We start from the raw sequence: 22,980 nt of genomic DNA, 5'->3' as shown, positions 1-22,980 counted from the left end.
AAACAGATTTTTAAAAATATGTTGTTGATTAAAATGTAAAACCTGCAATCGTTGATGTGGTGAAGGTTTTTGTTAGGAGACATTTATTTAATATTTATGGAAGGAGTCTCCAGTGTCGGTGTTTTGTAACAGTCACGGTGCTTCGTAAAGTTTCCCAGCACAGGAAAGTCTTCAGGACGGAGGAGTTTACGCTTTCCAGTTTCTCAGTAAAATGAAAAGCTGCGTTTTTTGGAGAAAGAGAGAAGGAAAAAGAAAGGCTGGTGAGGGAACGATTGTTTATCATTGCTATAACGTACGTAAGAACAGGAACTAACTTGTCTCGCAGACATTCAACAACATTAAATTTAACTGTAAACCTTTAAAACGTTATAAAACGTTGGCAAATCGTTGCGGTATAAGAGTTTATGTGCTATTGGTCGGCTTCGTGTCGTTCCACGATCCCTGGCGTGGATTATTTTCACGTAACCGCGTGTTATCTGTCGTATGTTATTCCTTACGTAATATATCGCGATATCAGTAGTATATAATCACATTTTCCAGTCCTTAATCCAGGACACTAACTTAGATAAAGTTCAATAAAAACTAAAACAATGAAAAAAAGGATAATATTAAACTTTCAGTCAGTTAATTGTTATGGTGCGAAAGAAAAAATTCACATTTTCAAAGACGACGACATTTTTTAGCCTTTAATAGTAGAAATTTTACTCATTTGTACCTGGAATGTTTGAAGAGTTTTATTCCGAAACAAATCACGTCCGTTTTTGGCAATTTTACTAACAAATGTGTCATGTCATGTGTAGTTCATTAAGTGGCTGAGGATTCTGGGAAATGGAGTTCGTTGCAGAAGTAGTCAGTGAAGGTGAGGAATTCTGAGAATTCGTAGAGTTCTTGATGGGAGCGCGCAGATCTGTGATTTAATACAAATTACAGAAAGTAAAATCCTTATCTCGATTTCATCGATCATCGAAATTGTTGGACTGACAGCGTTTTATCTTTGTTTCCATGGAGCCAGCTGTAGCAAAGCAAAGTGTTACGCTTTATGTCATATTTTAAGCTGTGGTACTTTTATGGACTTTTTTTTTTCCATTGATATAATGTTAGCTAATTAATGTTACATCCATTCATTGAGGGAGGGAAATAGAGGGAAATAATTTTGCTTTTTAGTGAAAATTGTAAAAACACTCTTTGTTTTTGTTTTGGTTTTTGGTGGCATTTGACACTGTCCTATCATTGTGAGGACCTGTAGTCCTTTCCTGTTTTTTGGTCCTCATAAAAGGCTTAAATATGTAAACATAAAAAAAAGATGTATACACCCACACACACGCACACACACACACACACACATGTGCTGGAAGGTGTGTTTCTCTTAGAGAGTGTGGCAAATGACTGATGTTTACTTTGCACAGTCAAATCCTTTTCATCTCTGAAATCGTTCTCAAAGCGGAGCACAGGAACCCATGACCTTCCGCAGTAACCACCGCCCTACACACACACACACACACACACACACACACACACACAAACATAGCATATGACTGCACCAATTATTTCAGTTTAAATGCCTAACTGGGACTTGGAGGTCTTCAGAGACCATGGGGGACTGAATGGAAATCCCACTGTGGTTAAACGTCTCGTTAAAAAAGCGCTAATCGTGGCTGAGCTGTTTTTTTTTTTGTTGTTGTTGTTGTTTTAATCGTGTCTCACATCTACGTGTGTAAATATAAATACTGTTTGGGCAGCAGTGGTGTCTTTGTGTGTTGACGTGTCTTTCTATATTTCCGTTTTACACGCTGCTCGATCTGACGCTCCATCCATCCACACCTATGTGGATTTTTTTTTCAGGTTTTTTCCTCTGCTAATTTTAGGGATAAACAGTATTGTGTTTGACAATACACTGACACTGATGCAAATCCTGACTCGAGTCAACCTGTGACACGTGAGCTAGTCGACAAGCAGATAGCTAGCTGGCTGGCTAAAGTAGCTAATGTTACTGATATGTGTATTATATATTCAGGAATATTCGTAGAGCCTGGTATGTTGTAGATGTGTGGAGATGTAGCGATGTTCCTCGGCTGTGTGTCGTGGCTGAAGGTTGTTTTAGATGTAGACGGTTTAATGTTTATTCTCGGGGTGTGTAGATGTGTTTAAGAGCGTGAGATGATAAGTAAAGCACACAGTGAGACAGAGATACTGAGGCGACTGTGTGCAGATTAGCTGCTGCTTTTCACAGCACAGCAACACAAAAGGAAAGAGCGCAGAAGAAGAAACACAAGTCCAACAAGTCAGAGGAGTCAGATACAAACGCCTGATTGTTCTGAGTGTACTGTCCCGAGTCATGCACTGGCAACACAACACAACCAGACAACACTACAGTACACTATGCTACACTACTCAGTACACAACACAAGACAGCACAATACTACAGTACACTACACTACACAAGACAGCACAATACTACAGTACAGTACACTACGCTACACAACTCAAGACAGCACAACACTACACTACACAAGACAGCACAATACTACACTACACTACACTGCGCTACACTACTCAAGACAGCACAACACTACACTACACTACACTACGCTACACTACTCAAGACAAAACAACACTACAGTACACAACACTACACTACGCTACACTACTCAAGACAAAACAACACTACAGTACACAACACTACACTACGCTACACAACTCAAGACAGCACAACACTACAGTACACAACACTACACGACACTGCACTACACTACACAAGACAACGCAACACTACAGTACACAACACTACACTACGCTACACTACTCAAGACAAAACAACACTACAGTACACAACACTACACTACGCTACACAACTCAAGACAGCACAACACTACAGTACACAACACGACACGACACTTCACTACACTACACAAGACAACGCAACACTACAGTACACAACACTACACTACGCTACACTACTCAAGACAAAACAACACTACAGTACACAACACTACACTACGCTACACAACTCAAGACAGCACAACACTACAGTACACTACACTTCACAAGACAAAACAACACTACAGTACACAACACTACACTACACTACTCAAGACAAAACAACACTACAGTACACAACACTACACTACGCTACACTACTCAAGACAAAACAACACTACAGTACACGACACGACACTACACTACTCAAGACAAAACAACACTACAGTACACGACACGACACTTCACTACACTACACAAGACAGCACAACACTACAGTACACAACACTACACTACGCTACACTTCACAAGACAAAACAACACTACAGTACACTACACTTCACAAGACAAAACAACACTACAGTACACAACACTACACTACACTACTCAAGACAAAACAACACTACAGTACACAACACTACACTACGCTACACTACTCAAGACAAAACAACACTACAGTACACGACACGACACTACACTACTCAAGACAAAACAACACTACAGTACACAACACGACACGACACTTCACTACACTACACAAGACAGCACAACACTACAGTACACAACACTACACTACGCTACACTACACAAGACAAAACAACACTACAGTACACAACACTACAATACGCTACACTACTCAAGACAAAACAACACTACAGTACACAACACTACACTACGCTACACTTCACAAGACAAAACAACACTACAGTACACAACACGACACGACACTACACTACTCAAGACAAAACAACACTACAGTACACAACACTACACTGCGCTACACTACTCAAGACAAAACAACACTACAGTACACAACACTACACTACGCTACACTACACTACTCAAGACAAAACAACACTACAGTACACAACACTACACTACACTACACAAGACAGCACAACACTACAGTACACAACACTTCACTACACTACACAAGACAGCACAACACTACAGTACACAACACTTCACTACACTACACAAGACAGCACAACACTACAGTACACAACACTACACTACGCTACACTACACAAGACAAAACAACACTACAGTACACAACATGACACTACACTACACAACACTACACTACACACAACAACACACTACAGTACACAACACTACACTACACAAGACAAAACAACACTACACTACACTACTCAAGACAACACAACACGACACTACACAACACGACACTACACTACACAACACTACACACTACAGTACACAGCACTACACAAGACAAAACAACACTACAGTACACAACACTACACAACACAACTCTACACAACACTACACTACATAACACATGACGATACCTCACTACACTACACAAGGCAAGACAACACTACAAGACAAGACTACATTACACACCAAAAGTCAACACTGCACAAGACAACACAACACTACGGCACACTGGCACACAACACTGAGCGTTGAGACAACACAAGGCAAAACTGCAGTATACAGCACAACACAACACTGCACTCCACAAGACAACATTACACAACACAAGACACAGCACCTCACTACACAACACAACTCTCCGCTACACTGCACAAGACAACACTACACAACACAACACTACACTACACTCCACAACACAAGACAACACAACACTACGCTACACTACACTACACAACACAAGACAAGACAACACTACACAACACAACACTACACTACACTCCACAACACAAGACAACGCAACACTACGCTACACTACACTACACAACACAAGACAACACAACACAACACTGCACTACACAAGACTACACTACACTACACAACACAACTCTCCGCTACACTGCACAAGACAACACAACACAACACTACACTACACTACACAACACAAGACAACACAACCCTACGCTACACTACACAACACAAGACTACACTACACAGCACAAGACAACACAACACTACACTACACTACACAACACAAGACAACACTACACAACACAACACTACACTACACAAGACTACACTACACAGCACAAGACAACACTACACTACACAAGACTACACTACACAACACAACTCTCCGCTACACACACAAGACAGCAATACACTACACTACACAAGAAAACACTACACTACACAACACAACACAACTCTCCGCTACACTGCACAAGACAACACAACACAACACTACACTACACTACACTCCACAACACAAGACAACACAACACTACACAACACTACACAACACAAGACAACACTACACAACACAACACTACACTACACAAGACTACACTACACAGCACAAGACAACACAACACTACACTACACAAGACTACACTACACTACACAACTCTCCGCTACACACACAAGACAGCAATACACTACACTACACAAGAAAACACTACACTACACAACACAACACTACACTCCACAACACAAGACAACACAACACTACGCTACACAACACTACACTACACAAGACTACACTACACTACACAACACAACTCTCCGCTACACTGCACAATTGAATCACAGTTGAATCTAATCTAATCTAACAAGACAACATTACACTACGCTACACAACATTACACTACACAAGACTACACTAAACTACACAACAAAAAATAGTTAAATAAATCTTCGCCATATCATCAGTTATACGTTGTGTTTATTAGAACTGGTTTATATGGAGCGTCCATCGTACACGTCCCTGTGAATGAGCTGTTACTATAGAAACCATAACGTACTAGAAGGAGAGTCTTAATATTAATATAAACCTGGGATTTGGAGCTGCTGACCAATCAGAATGCAGAACACTTCATTGTGATCTTTTAACGTTATAAAGTGCTGTACTGTAAATATTATTATTATTATTATTATTATTATTATTTATTAGTACTGTTTAGTATGAATCAGGTTAATTAGACTTTTTAAGGAGTGGGGAAGAAGTAGAGAGATTTCGTGCACTTCGGTTTGCCCTTTTTTGGGGAACGTCCAGCGATTTTTCCGAGGTGATGAGGGAAAAATGTAGAGCGCTCCCAGAGCTGTGTTTAATATGCATACTGCACATTTCACTCCGACCTCGTTACACATTTTTGAAATGTTTACTTCCAGATTATAAAAAGATTTGCTGCGTCCCACCAGCGATGTTTGCGATTTTGTTCAGGAAAATGGGGCGAATGTGTAACCCTTTCCACTTCCAGCTGATGATTTATAGCAGTGAATAATAAGCTGGGAGGTGAAGTTAAAGGGTTAAAGAATGTCCAGGCTAAACGGATTTCTCATTAAATCGAACAATAGCACGGATCCATTAACGAAATGATTTCTTATCCGTAATCGCAAGAATGCACGGAGGCAGCTGGATCCTTGACGACGCCGTTGCCCTGGGAGAGAGGAAAGCCTGCGAGCTTTGCGTAATCATGACCTTAGAGGAAATGAAAGAGGCCTGGATCGTCCAGAGCTCTGCGCTCGGCGCGTTTTTCATTTCCAGAGGAACAAAAGAGCATCAGCTCGAGGTGTCGGGTTTCTATTGTGACGGGACACACCTTAGCTCACCTCACAGGCTGCAAAACAAAAGCCCGTTTGCCTTGGTTTGCATCTACAGAACAAATACAATTAGACTTGTTGTTGTGATTCGACGAACGTCAGATAAAATTGATGTCTTCGTTACTCTGTACTGAGCTCTGATCCTCTTCAATTCAACACCACCCACAGAAAAAAAGTTACTGTCTGCCCTTTTCTGAGACGAGCTCAGGACAGACCTGCTGGGATCAAAGCAGTGAAAGATTTCAGCTCAGGATGTCCTCAGAGATCCCATTATATTCTTCCCTTTCACACACGGAGGCAGAAATACACCCAGTGTGTGACGGGGAATCGGATCAGACGCTCCATTCTTACGTATCATGGAAAATTACACGCACACAGTTCGGGTTACATCATATTTTCACAACGTCCTGTGACTTTCCTTAGATACTTATATATCGTATAAATACCTATGTGACTGTAGCAAAGGGTGTAATAATAATAATAAATAAAATAATAACAAGAGTAATAATGGAAGAGAAGATTTAAAAAAAAATCAAAGAAAAAAAGAAAGAAGAGTAAAAATATGTTAAAAGAAATTATTACTTTAATCTCAGCAGTAACATTCAAAAAGCCTGAGCTCCTTTTTTTGCTTGATTTTAATTTAATTTCTTCTATTTTATTTTCTCTTTTTTTCTTCTCTTTTTCCTCTCCCTGTCTTCAGAGTGGCCTTAGATCTTCTGGATGCTGATTTTTATTGATGTAGATCAGTGTTTAGGTGAAATGAGTTAACCTTAAAATTGTTTGTTTGTTTTGTTTGTTTTGTTTTAAAGATACAGTGCTTCTGTATAAAACTGATTTGGGGGCGGGGCTACGTACAAGCTCAGTTAGTGATGTCACTAAATAAACGGACCAGTCATATCCGAGATCGCATCCTAGACACAGAACCTGCGTGCTAAGCTAGCGCTAACCCAGCTCATGTTTTGGTTGTTATGGTAACGTATTAAGCGATTTTTAACAGGATATACTCACTGAGAAAAACGGATGATGATGCAAATGAGGACTCGGATACAGAATTCCCACAGCAGTGCTGAATGCTGGATTGTGATTGGTCGGAAGGTGTTGATTAATTTTCTATAACAGCAGCTCTGAAGGAGTCTCCAGTGTCAGTGCTTTGTAACAGTCAGAGGTAAAGCTATAACTTTAAGCTTTCTGACATCTTCAGGACAGAGGAGTTTACGCTTTTTTGCGGTTTCTCGGTAACATGATAAGACGACATTCTGCATTTTTTTTTTTTGTCTTATTAATTTCAGGAGAGAGAAAAGAGAGAAGCTGGTGAGGGAACGACTGTTTATAGCTGCTGTAACGTAAGTGATGACAGGAAGTTGTTTTGTAGATGTTCCACAAGAGTATGATGTGTTATTCTTTAATAAATATTAAATTGTAATCGTGTTAGAGGAATAAAACACCTCAGGACATGCTGTTAGAGGAAAACAATCATTATTTTACCATAACAGCAAGACGCCTAACTAGTCGGCTAGCTACGTTAGCTAATGTTAGTGATGCTAAATGATAGTTTAAAATGAAAAATTTTTTTGTTAGCATTGTGCTGCAGATTGCTTGTTGTTTGTGTCACCGAGTGACTGGATTTATTTATTTATTTTTTAGATTTTGGTCAAAGTACCTGCATGTGTTCTGATCTCTGACCTGGCAAACGTTCACTCAGGTTTTTAGTTGCTATTTTTAAACCCGGTGTCAGTCAGTTCTGTTTCCTGGTAGCGGTTGATGTGTTGCTCCGCGTACAATCACATCAGCTCGTTGATCAGAGGTTATTGAATTATAACCTCTCGTGCTCGTGAGCGCAGACACACTCGGCTCGCTGTATATATTTAGAGCGCGAGTGGCTTTAGAGATCCATCAGCACTGAGGTTATGTGATAAACAGAATCAGCGGCTGTATTTGGACAGCAGTTAATATTAACGCATGTTTAATCTGTGATCAGAGAACACCGCTGTGGCCTACAGGGGGATTTATTGTGCAATTTCAAAAAACTGTTTTCTCCCTTGTGTTTCAGGTCAAGCCACGTCGCCATGGCACAGATTCTGTCACTCATCTTAATCACATGTGAGTCATTATCACTTTAATACACACTGTGTGTGTGTGTGTGCGTGTGCGCATGTGTGGTGCATGTGTACGTGTGTGTGGTGTGTGTGTGTGTGTGTGTGTGTGTGAGTCATAGAGTATCAATGCTCCATCTAGTGTCCTCAACATTGAGGCCAAAAATATTGGCTATTGATTGTAGAATTATTATTCACAATTAATAATAATAATAAGAAGAAGAAGAAGAAGAATATGGTAATGTGACAAAAATTTTCGTATCTCATCACATTTTGCCATCGTAAGACTGGAGCTGTATTATATGAGCTTTAAATGTCTTTATATTCTTTATAGATTATATATTTTTAGCAACTATTTGTTAATAATTACATTTTTTTTTATAAAAGGCGGGAAAATGTAACGATGTACACAAACATACTTTTCATCCATTTTAGAAAATTTATGACAGTGAATAATAATGCCATATTTTTGGGGAAAAAAAAACACAAAAAATGTAGTAGTAAGTAAGTAAATAAATAAATAAATAAATAACACCTACAAGAAAAAGAATCACTGCAAAGAAATACTTGCAAAAAAAACAAAAAAGGGGGCGATTGAGGATTCTTACTGCATTATTGTGCTAATTGCGTCTGCTGGCTTTTTTTTTTTTTTTAATTAAAATAAAATTGATTTCTAGATATTAACGATTTTCTATATTTCTAGTTTTCACCCTCATCTTGGCAGAGGATCAGCAGCCAAGTAGGACATTTCTCTTATTGCTGATTTCACTTTATTTAGATTTAGTTTATGTTTAGTTTGTTTAGATTGCTAATCAGAAGTCATATTAACACGACTCTGTTCTCTGTTCGTTCATGTCAGAGGATGATCCGTTCACTTTCGGTAAGTAAAGATCTCACTGGATTATTTCTTTTCTGACATCAGAACACACACTTACTGCGAGCCAGTCTGAACACTGAGTGTCTTACTCAGAGGCCACGCCCACATCCATCTTATTATTGTATATGCAGGAATGAACAGAGTGAATACTTCGTTATGACAGATGAGGGGTTTCTGTATGTCCTACTTGGACGTATTTTAATCTCTGCTCAAGAAATACAGCTCAAGATCAATTTGTAATAATCTGTTTACTGTAGCACTAAAATCCTCGCTAAGCTTAGCTAACAAAATTTAGACATGACTGGAGGAATTAGCTGGTTATATATAGTCAGGTTGAATTCGGATTAAAAATGTTCCCATTGTTTCTAACGCTGACGACGCCCCAAAATATTTCCTTATATCCCCTGAAAAGACCTTAATGTTTCTTAACGTAACGTGTGTTAGCCTTACACTCTTACTCTAGCTACTAGCTAGCTAGCCGCTACCTTTTTTCCATCAACTAGCGCAAGCAAGAGATTGGACTAAAAGAAGAACTAGAAGAAGGTTGATTAAATCCAATTAATTAGCATTCGTTTATGCTTTGAGTCTCTCCTGATTTTTTTTGTTTGTTTGTTTGTTTGTTTTTTTGTTTTTAGTTTTGGGTTTCTTCGGGGTTTTTTTTTTCTTTGAGTTTTGGGTCTTTTCTGTTTTTTTTTTTTCTTTGAGTTTTGGGTCTCGTCTATTTATTTATTTATTTATTTTTTTTCAGTTTCGGGTCTCTTCTGTTTTTCCTTTTTACATTTCTCCGCCCCAGATAGATATGAACGCTTCACGATCGCAGCTTTTTCATGATCTCCTGACTTTAGTTATATTCGTTACCTAATTTACGGTAATTACGCTCTGTGACTTTTTGCCCAGTGACCAGTCTCCTTGTCTGTCTGTGTGTAGATTATCACCGGCTGCGTGTTGGAGGGCTGATCATGGCCGCGGTGTTGTGTCTGATCGGCATTACTATCCTCCTCAGTGAGTTTATCACACACACACACACGCACACACACACAAACACACACACTGCTGTTACCATCACAGAGATGATTAGCTTATTTTCCCATAACGGCACTTTTATGCTGCAGCAATTTACAAATATTTACGACAACATCCAAGAAAAAAGTTAGTTCCTGTTCTTACGTTACAGCAGCTATAAACACTCGTTCCCTCACTGAGAAACGGAAAGCGTAAACGTCCCCGTGTCGGAAAACTTCAAGTTATTAGGGGTGTAAACATCAGCTTTCCACACGATACGATACGATTCTGATTGATAAGACTGAAAGATTCCATATCTGACGATATCACTGAATCGGATACGATACGATAAGGAAGGATTTAGTATCCTCCGATCGACATGTGACTTACTTTGTTCAGAATCCGGGGTACCATTAATTTGCGAATGATGATGATGATGATGATGATGATGAAGAGAAGGACTGTTTAAAAGTATCCGAGTTACGGCTAAAATCAGTTTCCTCGCCTGTTATTTACCCATCATTTTAAAAATAGGAATTATTCTTTACACACCTGTTCTCTGTCCTTTTTCCGATAATAATCAGTTTTTTATTGTTTCCTCGATTCATTTCACTCGTTGCCAAATCGTCCGATCGTTCCGAGCTGTTACTATAGTAACCGTAGCGCTGTTTATTAGAACGAGCGCACTAATATTAATATAAACCCGTGATGTGAAGATGTGCAGCTGCACTACTGTCAGAGCCGCTGTTATAGAAAATTAATCAACACCTTCCGACCAATCGCAATCCAGAACGCAAACGTTGAGTGTTGAGCAAACTGACACGACGATACGGAGAACCGAATGTAGCTGAACGCAGTGAAAACTCTCACTCTGTTTTTTTTTTAAAAACACTGTTGGATGTTGTAACTTTTGTAGAAAATGCTGCATTTCTTATTTTTAATTATTTGTAGCATAGAAAATGTTTGTAAATTTATAAAGTTTAACTCGAGGACACCTGAAACGAGCCTGACGCTGCTCTCTTACAGGTGGACACTGCAGATGCAAATTTAACCAGGACAAGAGGTATGATGTTAAAAATGATGTTAAAAATACAAACTATTTTAGAAATATTAGAAATGTTAATGGAGCACTAATCACTTTATGTACTAATCCAGGAGGAGGACAGGAAGTAACGCAGCGACCCAACAGATGCTCAATGACACAGGTACAGTGTTTAAAAGCTATAACTAACTTAAAAATAACTATAACAAATATGTCTTGATAATGAAATAAAAACATAATTTCTACTCATATTTCATCTTTTATTTATTTTACTGCCTTATTCTTAACATTTCTGGACTTTATCGGTGTGTAAAAGTGTTGAAATGTAGACTATTTGCAACCAATTTAGACAGCTAGCACATTCCAGTGACCTTAGCTAACGCTTGACACAATGTAATTGTTAGCATAATGTTAGCTAGTTTGCAGTCAAACTTAGCTACAGATTTTAATTAAACATTAGAATAGTTAGCCTAATGCTAGCTACCCTGAGTGAGCACGTTAGCCTAATTTTAACTAGCCTGCTAGTACTCTGGCTAATGCTTTACACAATATAACAGCTAGCCTAAGTTAGCTAGCCTGTTAACAAACTTGGCTAGTGGTGTACACAGTGTGAGAGCCTAATGTTAGTTAGCGTTCTAGTGTTGGATTTAAATACATGATATAGCACATTAGCTAGCTTGTTAACAACCTTGGCTAGCTAATACACTGAAATAGCTGCTACTGGAGAGTTAGCAGGCAACATTAGTGCAGTGCTGCGTTTCGGTAGCTGGCTAGCTTAGCTAATGTTGCTAAATAATATATTAATGTTTATTTATTAAATAATTTGGTTTTCAGTAAAATGTATTTTTCTCTATAGTCTGTGCTTATTATTTGTTTTATTAAAAAAACTGCTTTACTTCTAAATGCTTTTCACTTTTATAATCATTTGTTGATTGTTTTTTAATCAGTGTTTTTATACGATGTTTATAAAATTATTTATTTTGTAATTTTTTTTTTTCAAATAGCATTTGGAAGTTTAAAATGCTTTTAAATTGTTACATTTAAATTCATACTTAAATTCATGTCAAATATATTTTGAATAATAGATGTAATGTTTGTTTATTAAATACATATTTAATTTATTAAATTTAAAATATTTAACATTTATATTAAATTATTAAATAATTAAAATAATAATATAATAATAAATAATTTCAGTTTTCAGTAAAAGTATTTTTCTTCAGTCTGTAAAAAAAGATACACCTTGAGATAGATATATTGTATATTTTATTCGTTTTCCTCATTAAACTGGTTTTCTTTTTTTAAAATGTTTTATTTAAATGGTTTATTTTAAATTTTTTCTTTGTTTTTACCAAACCTAAATACGGGGATGAATGTTATAAGTATTGTGATATGATATTTCCGGCGTATCGGACTTCCCTGTGTGTGAACACTCGTATAAATGACACAGTAATGTTTTATATTTTGCTGTAGATTACTGTGTAGATTGCTGGAAAAGGTTGTGGTGTAGCAGCGATGTCACCGTGGTGTGTGTGTGTGTGTGTGTGTGTGTGTGTGTGTGTGTGTGTGAGTAACCTGCAGTAACCGGATGCAGTGTGACATGAGCGAGTCGATCGTAGCGGTTGGAGGTGTCTCCTGTGTACGAGTTCCATCTGCTGCGTGTTGTTTTGCCAGTTGCTCCTGGGATGCGTTCGTAAACACAAAGCCAGCTCGGCCGTATGGTGCTTCTCTCCACGGAGCCTCGGCACAGTTTCCATGATGAATGGCTTTCTGTGTGTGTGTGTGTGTGTTTGTGTGTGTGTGTTTGTGTGTGTACCTGAGAGAGGAAACAGAGGTGATGATACACACTGGAAATGTGGTGTGTGTGTGTGTGTGTGTGTGTGAGAGAGAGAGACTGAGGATCCATTTTAAAGACAAATTAAAATAAAAAAACATCACATGCCCAAAGTATCGACCAACTGTGGGTCACGTTAAAACCCCTGGTGATAAAAACCACACAGAGAGAGTGTCAGGGCTTCGATCCTCCATTTCCTCCCATAGCTATGAGCTTGTCTAGAGCTCCGCCTCCTGTGTTGTGATTGGCCGAGAGACTGCGATAAACCACGCCCCTTATATGGTGCTACAGCCGAACATGCACAACAGGAACAGTTTGAATTATCGTACAGTGGAGTGGAAAAGTTTATACACCCTGTAGATGTTCCTTCATTATCACAGAATGGTTGAATAGTGGATGTATATATCCGCTTTAACAGGAACACCTGATCATTCATGCAGTTATTCAATCAGCCAATCATGTGGCAGCAGTGCAGTGTAGAAAATCATGCAGAGCTTGATCACCTAGAGCTTCAGTTCATGTTCTCATCAAACATCAGAATGTGGTCATAGGTCACAAGCTCACCGAAACAGCTGGACAGCTGAAGAGTCAATAAACATCGCCTGGTCTTTTTCCAGTCATTATCTATCCAGTTTCAGTGCGCACTGTAGCCTCAGATGCTTGTTCTTGGCTGAAATAAGGGAACTCGATGTGGTCTTCTGTTGTTGTTGTAGCGTATCTGCCTCAAGGTTTGACGTGCTGTGCGTTCTGAGATACTTTTCTGCTCACCACGGTTGTAAAGAGTGTTTATTTGAGTTCTGGTCAACTCGAACTGTCCATTCTCCTCAGACCTCCTTCATGAGCAACAGCGTAGAACTGCAGCTTACTGGATGTTTTGTTTTGGGGTTTTTTCGCACCATACTGTGTGTGTGTGTGTGAAAATCCCAGGAGATAAGCAGTTTGTGAAAAACTCAAACCAGCCCATCTGGCACCAACAACCACGCCGCCATGGTCTCGAGGACTACTTATGGCAAATAATTTAGGTTGAAGACGTGCACTAGAAGACTTGAACCTGTCTCTTAAATTCTTAAAAGTTTAAACAAAAATCATAATACAGGGAGTTAATTAACTTTTGCCTGGAAATGCAATTGTTCTAATAATTGTAATAAAGCTAATAATGTTGTCTGTTTTGCTTGTTTTGTGTCGCTAGCACGGGCCAGTGAATGTTAAACGCTCCTGTTGGACTACTCAGTGTCAATCTGACTGACGGAGAAGAGTGAAGATCCTGCAGTACCTTTATTCCACTAAAAATGTCCCGGTTTAAAACAGTGAACAAAACAATGGGCCCTTTATTATATTAATGTTATTATTATTATTATTATTATTATTATTATTATTATTATTATATTCCACCTGTTTGCTGCTTACATGGCTGCTCGTCTGGAAAAATCGTCCCTGTACTTTTGTCAGATGTTCATTTCAACTAACTGAACCAATAACCAAAAAAAAAAAACTCTTGTTTGTGTGGAAATCGCCAGAATGTGAGTTTTTGTGTTTTTAACGTGTTTACTAAAATGTCCTCTTTTTTTTTTTTAAGATCCTGTTGATCAGTTTTAGTCACATGACAGCTTATAACCAAAAAGTACAAGCAATCTGTCCACACGTTGTTTCCTGTCAGTGCTGATAATGTAATCTACAGTGTTATGTTACGCTTCATAGTTGAGTGTTTGACAAATAAAACATTTAATTCTGATTTAATAACTACCTGTTTTTATAGATCCTCAGCTTCTAGCAGGTTGTTCATCATGGTCGTGTCACTGTTTCTTATTTTTTAAAAAGAAATTTGTCCACATTGCTGACTAAAACACTAAAACGATCCAAGTGTGAAGTGTGTTTCTTGAATTTTATTTATTAACTATATTTTAAACACACACTGAACTTCAGCTACACACTCTGTCTATTTCTTTATATTATATTATTATTTAAATATTTAAATATGTAATATATTCAAAATAATATATTCAGTTTCTTATGAATGTAATTGTATGAGCACTAACCCTGTCCCTAACCTCTAAACCTTCATACAAATTTGCAAATCGTGTTTTGCTTTTTAAATGTTTGAGTGCGTTTAAGTCTGGATGCTTTTTAAAGTACCAAGTACTCAAGCATTGTTTTGAGACATTTCAGCTTAAATTTTAATTCATAATAAATAATATAAATAAATACATTTTAATTAATTTTAAAAAAAATGTATGCAACACCGTAAACTTTTACTTTAATATCACTTTCCTGCACTTTTCTCACTCTGTATTAATATCACTACAGATCATTATTCATCATTAATGGTATTTATATTTGATATTTCTCATTCTGACATTTTCCTCATTAAATATTAAATATATTACATCTTACTTATTAACGTTTGTCTACAGCGCCACCTGCTGCTCTGATTAAACACTACAAGTATTTATTTTCTCTACAGGTTTCCTTCCTGCTCACTTTCTTATCACTTTCATTTGGCTTTTCATTAAAAATACATACAGCACTCAGGCTGAGATGAACTTAACTCAGATCTTGGTTGGGAATTCTTAGGAATCATTGACTGTAATATTTCTGTCTCCTCTGTAGCCTCTCTCTTTCTTTACACACTGAACACATGACACATTTTAAATTGGCTTTAAAGTGTGTAAGATGGCGGTGAGATTTTTTTTTAAAAAAAACAAAATTTTTAGAGAATTTTTGACAGTTTAATTAATATGGAATTGATATTTTGGATCAACTTTATTTTACCACAGAACTGATTGGTCAGAAGTTGTTGATTAATTTTCTATAATAGCAGCTGTGACAATAGTGCAGCTGCACATCACAAGTTTATATTAATATTAATGTTAATGCACTCATTCTGATACCTTATCATTTGTATAGTAGCAGCTCATGCACAGGAACTTGTACTGCGGATGTTCAACATAAACTGATTAAAAAAAATCATTGATATGGTGAAGTTTTCTGTAAGGAGAAATGTGTTTATGTAACATTTATGGAAGGAGTCTCCAGTGTCAGTGCTTTGTAACAGTCAGAGGTAAAGACATACACCTGCTCCATCACACCACCCTGCTGGTGAATATTTTCCTAATGTGTTTTATTCCTCACATAATTTATTCATTAAAAATCTCCACATCTTTGTCTACAAAAACAGTAGTGGTATTTTGGCACATTTTATTTGACTGTAATTTTAAAACATGAAACTTGCAATGTTTATATCTGCTGATGATTATGATGATTATTAGCAGTAGCAGATTTCCAACTGTAGGTGGCGTCATTGTCAAAAATGTCATGGAGTTTCAGTCATCTGTTCATTTTCCCTTTAGAGATTTATCCTGATTACTCCTCACACTCAGCTACAGCTCCACCGTTTTGTCCTCCAGACATTTTTCCCTCTATACTTCCTTTATTAGTGCTAATTCTCCTTTAATTAAAAGACTTTAATCCATTGTTGGTGCCTTTATTGCTGTACTTTAAGTACTTGGACCTGTGCATTCCCAAATTTCCAACACACAAAACTAATATAAACTTGTGCTTTATTTAAATTCAATATTATATTATAGTACTTCCTGTATTTAAAAAACAGTTGGATGAGTCTTGATATCGGCTGATACTCGAAGTTTTAGTGTCAGTATCGGTTTTAGAAAAGAAAAAATGGTATCTTGCTATAGCTACAAATAACCAAGTGACTAAATAATGTTAAGATATTATTAGTAAAATAAATAAAAAATAAAGACTTCTATGATTTTAAAAGTTAGCATCACTTTCTGAATGTTAGATGTAAAAAAATGTCCCCTAAATACTGCACGACTAATTCAAATTAAAAAACATGTTGACTAGTAGCAGTTTCCGTGGTTAAAGTAAAAACTGTTTGAGGACGTCGCTGTTTTTAGGTTGTTTTATTTCTGCAGCAAAGAATGTCTGAAACCGCACTTCACAGGCTGCACATTGTATATTTCTGTCTTCAGAAATGTAAAAAAGTTCTTAAAATGTTCCCGTGTGGATGAGCTGAAATCTGTGATTCTGAAACTGAGAACGCGCAGCATGGAAGCTCCTTACAGCTTAATGATGGATGGAGGATGCGACGTCTACAGCAGGGTCTGGGAGGTTTTTCCACCATGTTCAACTCCTCAGTAGCGATAAAACATGTGCTCTGAAAGCACTCCTTGAAAAACAACACAGATTTGCACAGATTTAATGTAAAATTTATTTATAGCTTTAAAGGACAACAAAACATAACTGTGTGAGGAATTAAATCGGGAGTGGAATTAAAAATTGTCTTACACACACTTCTACACTCTTCTTCTGAACTGTATGGGGCTATTAGCGAGCTGCAGAATTCACACCCTGACGGACTGTTTATTGTTGCCGGAGATTTCAACCATGCAAATCTCAAGTCACTGCTCCCTAAATTCCACCAACATGTGGACTTTGCAACGAGAGGGAAGCACGCACTGGACCTTGTTTACACAAACATCCCCGGCGCCTACCGTGCGGAGCCCCGCCCCCACCTCGGCTACTCAGACCACATCTCTCTTATGCTAATCCCAGCACACAGACCGCTAGTCAGACGCTCCAAACCGGTTCTGAAGCAGGTGGAAACCTGGCCAGGAGCCATCTCTGCTCTTCAGGACTGTTTTGAACACACTGACTGGCACATGTTCAGGGAAGCGGCAACTGACGGCGACTTGGAGGAATACACGACATCAGTGACCAGCTATATGAGCAAGTGCATTGATGACGTCACTGTCTCCAAGATCATCACCACACGCTCCAACCAGAAGCTGTGGATGACTGCAGAGGTGCGTGCGCTACTGAGGACCCGAGACTCCGCCTTCAGCACAGGCGACAAGGTGGCCCACGCAGCGCATGTGGCAGGGCATCCAGGCTATCATCACCTACAGGACAACATCACCTGCCTGTGACAGTGATGCCTCCGTCCGAGATGTGCTGAACAACTTCTACACTCGGTTTGAGGTGCAGAATGGCGTGACGGCGAGGAAGACCACCCCTCCTCTCATTGACCAGGTGCTGTGTCTAACCACGGCCGATGTGAGGAAGACTCTACACAGAGTCGACCCGCGGAAGGCTGCTGGACCAGACAACATTCCTGGCAGGGTGCTCAGAGGATGTGCAGACCAGCTGGCGGATGTTTTCACGGACATCTTTAACGCCTCCCTGAGCAGTGCTGTCGTTCTGACGTGCTTCAAGGCCACCACCATCGTCCCTGTGCCAAAGAAGTCTTCAGTGCCCTGCCTCAATGACTACCGTCCCGTTGCACTTACACCCATCATCATGAAGTGCTTCAAGAGGCTCGTCATGAGGCACATCAAGACCCTGCTGCCTCCCTCACTGGACCCTCTGCAATTCGCTTGGCGTCCCAACTGCTCAACAGATGACGCCATCACCACCACTCTCCATCTGGCCCTCACCCACCTGGACAATAAAGACACATATGTTCGAATGCCGTTCATAGACTTCAGTTCAGCATTCAACACAATCATTCCTCAGCACCTGATTGGTAAGCTGAACCTGCTGGACCTGAACACCTCCCTCTGCAACTGGATCCTGGACTTCCTGACTGGGAGACCTCAGTCAGTCCGGATCGGGAACAGCATCTCCAACACCACCACACTGAGCACTGGGGCCCCACAGGGCTGTGTGCTCAGTCCATTGCTGTTCACTCTGCTGACTCACGACTGTGTAGCAACGCACAGCTCGAATCACATCATCAAGTTCGCCGATGACACAACCGTGGTGGGTCTCATCAGCAAGAACGATGAGTCAGCATACAGAGAGGAGGTGCAGCGGCTAAAGGACTGGTGCAGAGCCAACAACCTGTCTCTGAACGTGGACAAAACTAAATAGATGGTTGTTGACTTCAGAAGAGCACAGAATGACCACTCTCCGCTGAACATCAGCGGCTCCTCCGTGGAGATCGTCAAGAGCACCAAGTTTCTTGGTGTTCACCTGGCAGAGAACCTCACCTGGTCGCTCAACACCAGCTCCATAACAAAGAAAGCCCAGCAGTATCTGTACTTTCTGAGAAGACTGAGGAAAGCGCATCTCCCACCCTCCATCCTCACCATGTTCCACAGAGGGACTATCGAGAGCATCCTGAGCAGCTGCATCACTGCCTGGTTTGGGAATTGCACCGTCTCGGACCCTGCAGCAGATAGTGAGGACAGCTGAGAAGATCATCGGGGTCTCTCTTCCCTCCATCACGGACACTTACACCTCACGCTGCATCCGCAAAGCCACCAGCATTGTGGACGACCCCACACACCCCTCACACACACCCCTCTCACACACTCTTCACCCTCCTGCCGTCTGGTAAACAGTACTGAAGCATTCGGGCCTCACGACCAGACTGTGCAATAGTTTCTTCCCCCATGCCAGCAGACTCCTCAATACTCAGAAACTGGACTGAAAGAACACACACACACACAACTGTGCATCCTCCATCCTTTTGGAATTGCTCACTCAGAAATACTCAGAAATACTCAGAAATACTCAGAAACTGGACTGAAAGAACACACACACACACACACACACACACACAAAACTGTGCCTCTTCCATTCTCTTTGGAATTTTTTGCACATTACTATCCCAGTAGTCACTGTACTGTCTTGTGCTGTCTGCACGTGTGCACTTGTGCACTTTATGTAAATTTATGTCCCTTGTAGTTCTTGTTGTTCTGTGTTTGTCTTATGTAGCACCTTAGTCCTGGAGAAACGTTGTTTCGTTTCACTGTGTACTAACTGGCTGTATATGGTTGAAATGACAATAATCTCCACTTGACTTGACACAGGATATTACAAGAAAAAAGACTATATTTTAATAGATATTTTTAAAGCACACAGCGCATGTACAGTGACATACCATTAATTATATCACACTGTGAATTCTTTAAGCTGTTTAACACCTCATTAACATTTGACATTTTATTTTATTTCAAAATGTCAGAGGGTAAAGTATAAAGTACAAATATTTGCTGTCTCACTTTTTCTGGCTGATTTCTACAACACCACCTGCTCTTATATTAAGCATATAAAAATCATGTGCGTAATTTAGGTCATGTGCTTTGCAGGTGATTTTGACTGTGACATACCTTATGAGGAAACACATTTCCTGTCTGTGCCTTTCAGTTGATGTTTAGTATGTTTTTTGTTCTACAGACTAAAAGTATTTTGCAACTTGATTAGTCTAGAATAAAATCTCAAACTCTGCTATCACACACAGACAGAGCTTTAAGGTTGAGTTTGAGCTCCCAAGGACTTCATAATTTTCAAAAAACATAATTCAAAAAAACATAATTTACCTGTTACTTTTTACTTCTTTTCTTACATAAAATGAATAAACATTTTTTAACATGAGGATCAAAAGATAATTCACCTTTCCAGGAGGAAGGAATTTAAAGGTCAATCCACAATTAGACACAAAGTAATAAGTATAATATATTCTCATTAGTTTCAGCATAGTTCAATTGTTGCTACTTTTCTGTGTTTATTTTTAAACACCTTTGTCTACTTTACTGTGTGTTTCAGTTACCACACACACACACACACACACACACACACACAGTTTGTTAACTTTTTAGCTCTTGTGGTTTTACACCTTGAGCAGCAGTTTTCTTTAGTTTCACAGCGGTTGAAAAACTTTCCTATGCTACTGCTACATCCAGTTATACCTTTACTGCTGTATGCCAACATCTTTATCACTAAGATATACTGTATATATCAACATGAAGTTTATTAAACCTTTTTTTTCTTTTGGACAACCTCACTCATTGCTGATTGATACTCTTTAAACTTTGGTGCTGCAAATTTGTTCAGTTTAAAAGAGTAAGTGGGTACACCTCCTCAGCCGCACTCAGGGCGTGTAACACCTTCCCTCACATTCGTCACATGTTCAGAACTAGGCCTGGGTTTAGCACATATTTCACGCACAGGATCTTGTTATTCAGAAGCGCACTGTTGGCCTATGATTTGATGCAGAATTATAGAATAGTCAGAACACTGCATCTTAATTGTCTTTATTCTCCTGTTAAGGGACTGTTCAGGAAGTGGCTTTTCCTTCATCGTTTAGAATCACACAGAGCATCATGGCATTAATCATGGTGAGGTTTACGACACTGAGCTAAATTCCTCTCCGTTCAGCAAATATCATCTTTATGCTTTCACTATAAAGTATTTATTGTCACATTTCATGCTTTCTTTCACTTGCATTAGTCCCAAAAACCTATGGTTTGGTATAAAGCAACAGAATCATTAGAATCCTTTTCCTTTGTCCGAGTATCTTCACTGTACCGTAGCGTAGTTACCTCGCAACAAAACCACTGTTTCTTTTCTGACAGTGATATCGACGCTGAAACCTGAAATATCAGCCAAAACTGCTCCACCATTTTATATTGTTTTCTTTAAGAACTACTAAGCTTTGAAAACTGTGACACTTACATTGTAAATACACTATACGAACAAAAGTTTGTGCACCCCTAACCATCACACTCCTATGTACCTGTTGAACGTTTCATTCCAGATTTATTCCCTCTGTGTTTGCTGTTATAATGAGCTCCACTCTTCTGGGAAGGTTTTTCCACTAGATGTTGGAGCTTGGCTGTGGGGATTTGTGTTCATTCAGCTCCGAGAGCATTAGTGAGGTCAGGCGCTGATGTGGGACGAGGAGACCTGGCGTGCAGTCGGTGTTCTGCTTCATCCCAAAGCTACAAAGTGGGAAAAAACTCACAGACGCCTCCATGTTTGTCTTTTTTTAGTGTCCTGCTCGCCAGCTAACTGTGATGAGTGATTTATGTTTACTCCTGTATAATCAGTGTTAGATTTCACAAGAGAACCTGTCTGTATGTTGATTGATCTGAAACTAATACATGTATATACAATATAACTCATTAAAGGGAAGAAGTGCTGCTGTGTTTACTGTTCATGCTGTGAGCGGCCATTTTGATTTGACGTCACTTGCTGAACTCCTGAGTCCATCCTGAGTTCCCGAGTAGAAGCATTTTTTTTTTGTTCGTTTGTTTTTCCTGGTCGGCGGCTGGGAATTATGAGTTACGGCCTCCAGTCAAATGCAGTAATAATCCTCCTACAGTGATTCCCAAACCAGCAACACTACAAGTTACAGAGTTTTCTCTCCTGTAAATATCCAGCATGTGTATCTTGCCATTTATTAGTAATTATAGCACAACATTGGTCTCTTCGTACAATTACACACTGTCCTTGTCCACATAGCCGTACTGATCCTTTCATCTGTTTAATAAAACATTACTGTTAAAATCAGAGATCATCCCATGCACCAAACTATATACCCTTAACCCTCTGTACCCTTATACCCTCGGCTTGCTGCAACATTAAAAACAACAACCAACTTCCACAGTCCATTCTTCATCACGAGAGGTGGACCTGATACTAACCAATCGAAATGCAATCACTGGTCATGTGAGCCACTGCCAGTCAATTTGATTCTTAGTTCAGAAGATGTGCATGTGTGCTGCAGCACCATATTTTCTTTAGTAAAACAGTCTCTACAACTCTAACCACTGCTGCAGTCATTTTTCCATCAAGACACAAGTTTGATCCATGTTTACTGGTAAGTAAAGATGTATTCTGAATAACTTTC

General features: G+C 39.1%; 2 protein-coding genes across 2 annotated transcripts in view; both read left to right on the top strand.

The window, feature by feature from the left end:
* The window catches only part of LOC113533022 (FXYD domain-containing ion transport regulator 3), an 18,054-nt gene extending 2,874 nt beyond the window's left edge, over positions 1-15,180 (top strand). Inside the window, exons 2-8 of the mRNA XM_026924811.3 lie at positions 8,528-8,577; positions 9,274-9,309; positions 9,430-9,450; positions 10,375-10,449; positions 11,476-11,512; positions 11,605-11,654; positions 14,515-15,180. Coding sequence (XP_026780612.1) covers positions 8,544-8,577; positions 9,274-9,309; positions 9,430-9,450; positions 10,375-10,449; positions 11,476-11,512; positions 11,605-11,654; positions 14,515-14,534 — 273 coding nt within the window. The 5' untranslated portion in view covers positions 8,528-8,543 and the 3' untranslated portion in view covers positions 14,535-15,180. The remainder of the gene's footprint in view (positions 1-8,527; positions 8,578-9,273; positions 9,310-9,429; positions 9,451-10,374; positions 10,450-11,475; positions 11,513-11,604; positions 11,655-14,514) is intronic.
* On the top strand, positions 4,280-7,785 carry LOC128317191 (LIM domain-containing protein A-like). Its single transcript, XM_053227830.1, has 3 exons — positions 4,280-4,307; positions 4,405-7,642; positions 7,767-7,785. Exons 1-2 carry the CDS (start codon positions 4,280-4,282, stop codon positions 5,457-5,459), a joined length of 1,083 nt encoding a protein of 360 aa, XP_053083805.1. The 3' UTR covers positions 5,460-7,642; positions 7,767-7,785.
* Positions 15,181-22,980: the final 7,800 nt, after the last annotated feature.

The sequence above is a fragment of the Pangasianodon hypophthalmus genome, chromosome 22 (genome assembly GCF_027358585.1).
Source record: "Pangasianodon hypophthalmus isolate fPanHyp1 chromosome 22, fPanHyp1.pri, whole genome shotgun sequence".
NCBI lineage: Eukaryota > Metazoa > Chordata > Actinopteri > Siluriformes > Pangasiidae > Pangasianodon > Pangasianodon hypophthalmus.
The sequence above is the reverse complement of the archived record's forward strand: the minus strand, read 5'-3'. Positions and strand labels throughout refer to the sequence as shown.

Coding starts and splice junctions, on each gene's coding strand:
- LOC128317191 (XM_053227830.1), top strand. CDS start 4,280: ATGACGATACCTCACTACACTACACAAG. Junction 4,308..4,404: donor ACCTCACTACACTACACAAG/GCAAGACAACAC, acceptor CACAACACTGAG/CGTTGAGACAACACAAGGCA.